This window comes from Aedes albopictus, chromosome 2 (genome assembly GCF_035046485.1).
Source record: "Aedes albopictus strain Foshan chromosome 2, AalbF5, whole genome shotgun sequence".
Lineage (NCBI taxonomy): Eukaryota > Metazoa > Arthropoda > Insecta > Diptera > Culicidae > Aedes > Aedes albopictus.
Genome location: NC_085137.1, coordinates 406,644,462 through 406,655,399, shown reverse-complemented (window position 1 = coordinate 406,655,399; position 10,938 = coordinate 406,644,462). Strand labels below are relative to the sequence as shown.

The window sequence follows — 10,938 nt, the reverse complement described above, 5'->3', positions numbered from 1 at the left end:
TTTTTACCGAACTTAGCTATAAAATCTAGGGAAAAAGTTATTGAGTAAATTTACTGTAGATGTCATCGACCAAACTTTTGGTCACTTACTACCACGCCATTGACACGCCTATACCTATAGCATGGAGTGACAGTCAGGCCCCTGGCATGAATGAAATTTATCGTAGCCAACATCTAACTGCCTTTTACTCATTTTCGTGCAAATTAAAACGAGCGTGTAATCAACAAACGCAGCTTTTGTTTGATGTTGTGAGCCACACACGAAATCACATTCACAATGCGAGATTGAAGTGTTTTGTGCTCATAAACGGTGGAAAAAATGATTCCAAAAACTGATCAACAAACCAAAATAAACGTTAAACAAAAAATTGTTGATGTTTTCGCATTTGACAGTGGGCGCTATTTATTAGCGCCCAGGACATCCTGTCTACCATGATTCCAATGCATTGATATAGGCCGTGTCAGGGGCCTGGTGACAGTAGAGACATAATGGGCCCAATTTCGTTTGATCAACAAATTTTGGGGCCGTTCTAACAAAAGAGATGTTGACAACAGGGGAGTAAGCTGGCTGTCAACTGGGAACAAATTGCGCCTACCCTCTATTCAATTTTAGTACCATTGGAAGGACGTAACGGCCAACCAAGAAAATATCTATTTTCGTTCGCAAAATTGATTTTAACACCGTTTTATCATGCTAAAAGCAAGTCAGCATGTGATTCAAGCATAATCCCACACATTTTATTTGGATTATATTGAAAAATTTTATTCCGAAAAAAATCAGTGTTTTGTTTTCGCCATTATGAAATATTTGCCTCTACTCTCGCTTGTTTTTGTTTTCGTTTTGTTTGAAGTGCGGAAATCGGTTGAAAATTGAAAACTCCCAGAGCGGTTCTGGTGCTTTAATATAAGGATAATTTAACACTACAACTCAAGAAATTTCAATAATTACCTAAAAAAAAACTGAGCATCAGCACCGAAAGGAAGAGAAAAACGCTAAAAACATTGTTGATGTTTATAAACAACTTAACAAAAGATGTTTACAAATTAGAACCAACAGCAGATGGCGCGCAGGTGGGCATGTTTGGGTGAGCCTAGAGGGTAGGATCTACCACCCCTGGTTGACAACAATGCCTATCAGTGGGTTGCTTACTACCCATGCACAATGGGTCCAGAGCCGTATTTACGAAGACAAAAATGTTTGTGCCTAAACCTTAAGTTTTAGATACATGGTGTCTTTGGAAAAGTTTTGCTAATCCAAACATCTGCTTTTTAATATTTTTATATACGTGCACAAAATGTTCTACAAAGTTGTAAATGAACTTATTTGGAGCAAGTTTGCCGAATAAACCATTATTCTATCTCTTAAATAGAAATACACTAGAACTCCAATGGCGCTGTAGTCAGTTTTCCTATTTAATTATTTTAATAACTTTAATTGCAATAATTTACTATTTTAAAGTGCCCATCTTGTAGAGGACCTTTTGTTATGGTAAACAAAATTAACTTGACACTTCTAGTACCACTGCTGACGCTGTAAGGGCGTGGCAAACTAGATGTTAGTCACACGAACAGTCGCGACATTGGATTCTGTGGCTAGTTATTCTACTATCTCTTATCACGCTTAAACTGCTCCGCACATCGCATGAGTAACAGTTACTCACTGTGGAGCATCGCTGCAAATCCGGGAGAATGTGTGAAAATTATGTGTACGTCTTACTCACGCCGTGAGCTGTTGGCCTGTTACTCATTTTTGAGCTCCTGGCTTTTGTTGACAAACGCTCCAAAAACCGAGCGTTTGTCAAAAGTGTTCAACAAAAAAATAAAAAGAAAAGTTTTTTTTTTGTGATGATCCTTTTGGGTAAGTATTAAATTAAAAATTAATTGAAATAAACTGTTAAATCTTGTTTTTATTTGTTTTAGTCGATGAACTGTATGTTGGCAATGATAAATTGTCATCGGAAGAGGACACCCGATGCGAAGCCGCCACGAGTTCAAGTGGTTGTATCAACTCATGTGAATACAAATTTTAATACTAATAATTTAATAAGTTTATTAAATATTTAATAACCTCGAACCATTGTTTTTTATTCATCTAAAAACAAAAAAATATTAATTTAGTCAAATGGGTAACTATCACACATTTTCAGAGCAAGCGAAGCATTCGCATTTATGTGCAATACTTACTCATTCTTCCGGAATGTTTTCGAAACGCTTCAATGTGTGAAGCTTACTCATGCTGCTTTGGCTAGCAAGCATTAGCTCAAAAATGAGTAAGGCCCCCCTTGCTCACTTTAGGAGTGCCATGGGATGAATACAAATTTGAGTAGATCTAGCTCATTTTTGAGTGAACCGACTTCTGCGTGATGATTCCTAACTTATAAATTTTTAAAAGATTCATGTTGGGGTGATCCATGAAATTTAGTTTTCTTGAAATAACTTTTAAATCGTTCGTTTCTCGTAAATACGTTGTTCCGAGCCCTTTTAGAACTATCAACGACGCATAATTTTTCCAAAGAGCTTAAAGTTGTAACTCTCATGGTTAGAAAAATATTGGCATTTTTCTTCGAAAAATCACTTTTTTTTCAAAAGTCATATCTCAAAAAGGAGCAAATGGATTTTAAATCTCTCGATTGCATTGGAAAGATCGTACTCTGTTCTATTTATGGTAAAAAAAAACTGCAGGTACCTTTTTGGTTTGAAGCTTTTTATTGAATTTTGAAAAAACAATTTTTTTTTCATGAAAAAGCAATTTTAAAATCGATGAGATACGAACTTGGCGTCTTCGACAAAATTGTGAGTTTTTGGCAGCTCTAAAAGTGCCCAACACTTGACTATCACGCCGAGGACCTGGGATCGAATCCCACTCCCGACAAACTCACAAAATGTGAGTTCTTTCTTCGGAAGGGAAGTAAAGCGTGAGTCCCGAGATGAATTAGCCAAACCGATTTTCATATGGAAAGCGGAACAATTTAAGCAATTCAACTCGTATTTGTTAGATAGATCGAAGGCACGATTTTCGTCAGGCTTCAAAATTGGATCAAATTTAGCATTTCTCCATTTTTCAGGAAAATATGCTAACTGGAAACATTTGTTAGTTATATTAACCAAAATTGATAAGCAACTTTCTGAAAGTGATGAGAATATAGAAAATTCCGTCATCACGCGGAGCTTTCATATTCTTAAACTTCTTTATAATAGAGTGGGGCGGGGCAAGATGGGTCGCATAAGGATGGGTCACCATAACTTCGTAAATACAAATCGGAATGGTTTGCATTCGTCCGCTACTCTTTAATACACTAGTTAGCTATGCTAAAAGTCGATAAAAAGTTCATTAAATACAAAATATGATGTTAAACAAGCAGTTTTAAAAAGTGATCGATTTTGTGCCGTGAAAAAAGTGCGGGGCAAGATGGGTCACCTTTTAAGTAATTAACATTTTCTCAACGAAAAACGTCAAAATATAAGATTTGTTCCGCATTCAAATATGCTCCATATCCATACTGAGTAAACAAGAGCTACTAGTAAACATTTTATAAATTTATTTGGAATATACAGAACTTTACGATTTGAGTGGTCCTGAGGCGACTTGAAAATCGATGTTTTTACTAAAAACCCCAGATTAATCCACCTAGTGGTGATAGTGCCTTTCTCGTCGAACATGTACTCATAATCTTTCCTTGGCCGGGATACGACTGGGAAAGTTTTGCTTCAGAATTTTGGCTTTGCAGTCTTTTGGAGAAATCGAAAACACTAGTTTATGATTTTTTTCCGACGTTTCGGTCCATATGGGGCTTTTTCAGGGGTTCAATCGGTCAACGTTTCCCTGTCAAGATGGCTTTGCTGAACTCAAAAATTTCATACGGAAGTTTTGGTATACATTGAGTCCGTTCGGTTTGAAACCGTCGTGATGCGGACAATCTACTACCTATCGGGTGATCTAGAATTCGGTTCCTGTTTTTGGAATCTTCCACTATTGCTTTGTATAGAAAATTTCTGTGCATGGGCCATCATTCCGAAGCATGATCTTTCTGTCGACGTATCCGAACTGTTCCTGAATCCTGAGAATATTTTATTGAGAAAAGCAATAGTTTTAAAAAAATTGGGAAACTTTTTAATGGAACATATTCCGACGTTATGTTAAACGTATAGACAGAGCTGGAAAATATCAGAAATTACAGTTGACTGCATGACCACCTTCACTATCACTGAAGGCCGATCAAGACGATAATTACAAGCTAGGATATAGCTTCTTTCTTAATCACGGATACTTTACGGTCTTCGACAAAGTTTTTTCTTCACACTTTAGGCTGTATTTTATTATCATAGGTTACAAGATTCATGTAAAATTTGACAAAAAATGCAAGCAATAAAATCATTAAAAAAATCCCAATAGTTTAGACGCAAAAGAGGATTGAAAAAACTTTGTCCGGGGTTGATGCGATAATTTTCGTTTTCCCATATAACGTTGATCCATCCTACTGTATATTTTTACACCTCAGGAATCTGAAATGGTGTGATTTGTTGAGATTGCTTTAGTACGGACAAACAGACATATCATTTGGGACATATTCATCATCAACATCGTCACGAAAAAATAATCGAAAAATGCTAATCAGGTTGCATTTCACAACTCGCTGCTGGCTTGATGGCGGTAGTCACTACCGGGTAGTGAGTAAACGTCAAACGAACAAAAACGATTTCACGCGTAACTATACCAAATACCGTATCTAACAAAATCCACGAACGGAGACAATCGAAGGGGAAGTTCGCTGTTGTATTAGTATACATTGAGCATTTCAAAAACGTGTAAAATCCGGGTATTTTTTCACAAATCATCCCTAAAGGTAAGTGATACAAGTAGTCCTTAACGAAATTCAGCGCCTCATGTGAAAATCTCTTTTTTGTTTATATAGAGTAATGCGGGGCAAAAGTTTGTCCAGATACTCGTCAATAAAAACTGGAACGATTTTGTTATGTAGTGGCAGAGTTATGGAAACAAATGTGTTTCTAGCTATTTTGATGCAATTTTTGGATCTTTTGTAATAAGAATTTGTAATGATCGAAAGAAGAAGATTTACAAAATCTCTTGATGTCGTAGAATCGTAATTCCATAGTAGTTCGAGAGGTGCACTCGAATAAACAAAAAGCTTCTAGTGCTTCTTGTAGGAAGGAACATTGTTAAAACCTCGACAGTGGGGTAAAAGTTCGCAATAGCTGTAGGGCAAAAGTTCACACTATATTTCTGAATCTAGAGCATCAATATAGTTACAAAATATTTGAAGCAATGGCGATTTTGTGTAGAAACTAATATTATGTATAATATATGTATTTTTACATCTTTAAATCGTTCTGAAAGAGGATTTGAACTTATTTTAGGAAAAAAATCGATTATAAGGCAATCAGTGTGTTCGCCTTTTAAAAATGAAGAATGGCTGAAAAAACATTTTGGAACATTTTTTCGCCATATTCGTGTAAACCTTTGAAAGTTTTTGGGAATATTATGTTGTTCTGCTTTTTTGGGGTCTTTCATAGCTTAGTTTGTAAATTCATACTTATAATTCATCATCGTACTGACGAAGGTTAGATTCAAGTATTTTGTGTAACACTTACAGCTGTAATTACTTCACAATGTATTTTGACAACTTCAGTAACGCAGGAAAAGAATGCTCTCTGTTATAAGTTTTGGAAGTGTTCATAAAATACACTGTATACTAAAGCTGATTACCAGGCCGTGTTCCAATTGGTATGTAATGCCATGAATTGAAAGAAACACATTTCGTGCATAGAGTGAAATGGTGAACATGAATTAACATGAAATAAATGAACTTCACACTAATAAACTATCCTTCACAATGTGCGAACTTTTGCCCCGCACAGTGCGAACTTTTGCCCCCACTATGGAGCAAAAGTTCGCATTTGAGTACTTGTATTAAAATTTTTATTACTAGAACTACAAAAGGAACGTGAAAAAAATCTAGTAATACGTTTCGAAGGTAACATGATAGGGATTAGTTTAACGAGAAACAACGATATTATTTTCTTTTTGTTTAATAGTTATTTGATATATACTGTTAGGTGTGAACTTTTGCCCCGGATTACTCTATGTTACATACGGTGTTTGGTAAAGTAAGGCTTGATCTATATTTGATTCAACCGTTGAAACAAGCACGATGGGTAGTGAGTAGAGTGAAACGTCTGTATATATGTGGCTTTAGTTCAGTCAAGATTTTGTTCGCTTACACATATTTATCGCTTGCATTGACTTTGTTCACTTTTGTAGTTCCTGTTCCACCCAATTCTGGCTCTGCATCACTATCGGTAGCCTCCAATGTGGTCTGAGCCTATTTTCTTGCTAATCGTTCCTCAGGTTATTGAAAAAAAAAACAGCGGTTTGATGTGTCGCATGCATAGCACAGACAAACAGACGTAACACTCTGATATTTTGCATCGTACACCAATTTAACGGTCTATTTGAAAATTTGATAGTTGGCCAACTGACCACCCGTGGCGCTCGCATCGTTTTTGCTCGAGTTTGACATTTGCCCACTACCGCCACCTAGTTGATGGTCGGCCAAACTCAGTCCTTTTAGCATTGGGCGAACATGTTTCCGTGACTATGATTTGATTCGAAAAATGTTCGAAGTGTTACGTCTGTTTGTCTGTGTGCATAGGTTTGGTTCACTTTTGTATTCGGCCACATTCGGTAGGATAACCCAATCCTGAACACTACTGGTAGCTTTGAATGCGGTCTGAGCCAATTTTCTTGCTAACCGTTTGTAACGTGAGAAATTATGTGTGAACCTCTGTAAATTGTCGGTGTACCTTTTGTTTGAAAATATCATTCTTTGGATGTTTTTCTTTGTCCCCGTGCACTAAAAAGTCATAAATAAAGCAACGGCACGGGTGCAAAGGAACTAAAGTCATCGTTCCTGTGTATAAAACACCGAAGTTGTGAATAATTATTAATTGTAAATTGTGGTATGTACTATATGTTTAATAAATTATAGCTTTACAGCATAGGCTATGTGAATCCACTACGCGTTCTCATTTGGCCTTGCTAGAAGATCGGTGCCCAAAGCTGCTGTTTGCAACACCGTTTTTCGGGTTATCTAAAAAGTCACGATTTGATGTATAGCATGTATGGGTTAGGATAACTTTTTCATTTGGCCACCTCCGGCGGGACACCCGCAACCGATTCCGGGACAATACCGATTATCCCTTATACGGTTTGAGACTAGTTTCTTGCTAACTGTCCATCAGGTTTCCTAAAAAGCCATGAATTGATGCGTCTAATGGATGGGTTTGGTTCATTTTTGTATTTGACCACTTTCGGCGTAACAACTGAAACGGTTCTGGAACACTACCGATATTGTCTAATGTGGTGTGAGCCTATTTTCTTGTTAACCGTTCATCAAGTTATCTGAAAAGCCGCTATCTGATGTATCGCATGCATGGGTTTGGTTCCTTTTGGCATTTGACCACTTCCGGCGGGACACCCTAGATCGGTTCCGGAACACTATCGGTAGTCTTTAAAAAGATCTTAGATGTGGTCTGAGCTTATTTTCTTGCTAATCGTTCATCAAGTAATTTAAATAGCCGCTATTTAATGTGCCGCAGGCATGGGTTTGGTTCTCTTCCACATTTGACTACATCCGGCGGAACACCCGGAACCAGTTCCGGAACACTATCGGTTGATCCAAATAAGGTCTGAAACTTTTTTCTTGCTAAAAGTTTATCAGGTTGCCTAAGGAGCCACGATTTGATGCGTCGCATGTGAGGGTTTGTTTAATTTTTATACTTAGCTACTTCCGGCTGGACATCTGGAACGGGTTCTATAACACTACCGGTTCAAATATGGTCTGAGAATGTTTTCCTGCCTACTGTTCATCAGGTTATCGAAAAAGCCGCTGTTTGATGTGTCGCATGTATGGGTTTGGTTCACTTCCATATTTGGCCACTTCCGGCGGGACACCCGGAACCGGTTCCGGAACACTACCGGTTCAGATATGATCTGAGAATGTTTTCCTGCCTACTGTTCATCAGGTTATCGAAAAAGCCACTGTTTGATGTGTCGCATGCATGGGTTCGGTTCACTTTCATATTTGGCCACTTCCGGTGGAACACCCGGAACTGGTTCCGGAACATTACCGGTTCAGATATGGTCTGAGAATGTTTTCCTACCTACTGTTCATCAGGTTATCGAAAAAGCCACTGTTTGATGTGCCGCATGCATGGGTTTGGTTCACTCTCATATTTGGCCACTTCCGGCGGAACAACCGGAACCGGTTCCGGAACACTACCGGTTCAGATATGGTCTGAGACTATTTTCCTGCTTACCGTTCATCAGGTTATTTAAAATGCCGTGGTTTGATGTGTGGCATGCATGGGTTTGTAACGTTTTTATATCTGACCCCTTCCTGTGGTGCCGATCCGGAACACTTAAATGGCCATAACTCCGGAACGGCTGGACCGATCTGAACCATTTTCAATAGGAAACAATGGGACTATATACCGCATCGAATGAACCATCGGTCGTTGAAATCGGTTGATATTTACTATCTAAAAATGAGGTGACCTTTTTGTACACATACACACACACACACGCACATACGCACACACATACATACACACACACACACACACAGACATCACCTCAACTCGTCGAGCTGAGTCGATTGGTATATAAGACTTGACCCCTCCGAGGGCTCTATAAAATTTTCGTTTTTGGAGTGAACATATAGCCTTTCGGTACACCTTGGTGTACGAGAAAGGCAAAAATTATCATAATTTTATGTTATAATTTTGAGCGTTTATTCCGCTTGATTGAAGTCATTTATGAGATAGTCTTGTAATAAAAAATAAATAACTTTTGAATGCTCCAAAAATACGTTCAAAATTGAAGGTGACCCATCTTGCCCCGCGGCCGTTTATATGGAGATTATATGGAATTATCGCATAAGGCAGCATTCATTTATTACGTAACGCTAAAATCGACATTTTTCGAACCCCCCTCCCCCCACCGTAACGCTTTTTTGTATGAAAACTTGAAAATTTTTGTATGGACCGTAACGCTCGGTCATACTCCCCCCCTCCCCCTACAGCGTTACGTAATTTGTGGATGGCGCCTAAGAAAAATGGCTAAAAACCATTTTATTTTTTATTTCCAATGAGAGTGAATAATTTTTCAATCAATGCCCCAAACTTTTGTATATTCATGCTGGTCATCTAACAAAATTATTAACATAATCAAAACATGAGTAATGCGCCCGAAAATGGCACTGACCCATCTTGCCCCGCCCCACCCTAGATCTCACTTCGTCCAAATCAGTTCCCAATGAATTGGGTTTTTAAATTAAGAAAAATGTATTGATTTTTCGATTTCATACGAAAGAGCACCTTTTTCTGAGCCACTATGATTTTTTTCAGATTTTTTGAACTTTATTTTGGTACCTAAAATCAATTTCAAATAGATTTTTCGAAATCACCTTTTGACAGCTGAGCAACTGCATGACAGCTCCAACCAGTACAAAATGCGACGAGGGGTGATTCGACAAATCGCTTCCATACAAACTTCAAACTGATTTTTAAATAGGTTCCCGGGCACCAAAATTCATGAAAATTTGGATTTCGGCTCAGTTTTGCATGCAGATTAGAATATGGAAGTATCTCAACATCGCTAAAGAAGCCAATTGGCGAAAATGTTCTCATGATTGAGAATGTTTTCGAATTCGCGAGCAACCTGATGTTCTATTGGACTAGTTTATGAGGCTTGTTCTGCTTGCTGATCGTGACTAGCTACATCGAAATGATATTTTTAAAAGATAACTTGATATGTTCACATAGAAAAAAAAATGTACTAAATTTGCGTTACTTGTTAATGTATTAATGTGCAGTATAGAATAGAACAAAAGTGAAGATGGTTTATGCATTTTTAAAATTAATATAAATACTATAAGTCAGTATCATGTGTATATACGGTTAAATAAACATAAATTGCCATTCTTTACTCTAACAATCAACTCAATCAAACTTGTGCCCTGACTTTCTTCGGATCATACGTAGCTTTCTTCAGATGATGATAATTGGGCAAAATCTTCCGCAAATAATCGAGTTGAACCATTTGGGACTAAAACAAAAGCCAAACGAGTAAGTTTTATTTTAGAGCAATAGTTTCCAAAAAAGGGGACATACCTTTTGTTTCTCGATCGCCTCCCGCTGCTGACACTGCCTCCCGTGGACAATGGTCTTCTCGGCCAAGACCTGCTCGCCCACCAGCCGACACCCGGCCCCAATGACGCACCCATTGGTGACGACCACATCGGCGGATACGTAGCTCTTGCACTCGAACACATTCCGCTCGCCAATCTTGAGCGCCTCCACCGTGCAGCCCACCTCGAAGATGTTGTCCGGTCCGATGACCAGCGGTTTGACCGTCCCGTCCAGCACGTCCTGATAGGCCGGATGCTGCTTGGGAATCCGGTACACGATCGTGGCGTACTCCTCGACGATGCAGTTCTCACCAAGCACGATGGGACCCGACTCGGCGATGATGGTCGTGCTCGGGTGGATCACGCACCCACTGGAGATGGTGATGTCACCCCGCAGATTGCTGTCCTCGCAGACCATCGAGCGGGGCATGATTTTGATGCTGGAATTTGAGGGAACGGTGATAACCGGAATGTTGTGCGGGAATTGATGAAGCTACTTACTCGTTTTTGATGCTCATCTTCGAGAATAACTTAATAGATTTTTGATTTGGAAGTTGTGCAAAAATATAAACAGTTTCGTTGGCTGCGATTACGGTACTGACATTTTCTGACAAAAATATTGCTTCTGATGATTTTGATGACGATGATGGCAAACAAAAAAATTCAGCAAAATCTGAGAACACTGAGAAGTGAGAAGCAAAATAATGAGAGGAGAGCGCATGAACAGCTGA

At 38.6% G+C, this 10,938-nt stretch overlaps 1 protein-coding gene across 1 annotated transcript; it reads right to left on the bottom strand.

Moving 5' to 3' along the window:
• Window positions 1–9,860: 9,860 nt before the first annotated feature.
• On the bottom strand, window positions 9,861–10,862 carry LOC115268536 (dynactin subunit 6). The gene is made up of 3 exons (XM_029876621.2): window positions 10,709–10,862; window positions 10,191–10,647; window positions 9,861–10,125 (listed from the first exon to the last, which is right to left on the bottom strand). The coding sequence occupies exons 1-3, from the start codon at window positions 10,723–10,725 to the stop codon at window positions 10,024–10,026; spliced, it is 576 nt and encodes a 191-aa protein (XP_029732481.2). The 5' UTR covers window positions 10,726–10,862; the 3' UTR covers window positions 9,861–10,023.
• Between the last annotated feature and the right edge of the window lie 76 nt (window positions 10,863–10,938).

Bases quoted from the DNA above. Each gene is read 5' to 3' on its own strand.
- LOC115268536 (XM_029876621.2), bottom strand. The intron at 10,126-10,190 runs GTATGTCCCCTT...CTTTTGTTTTAG, and splicing joins AGGCGATCGAGAAACAAAAG to TCCCAAATGGTTCAACTCGA.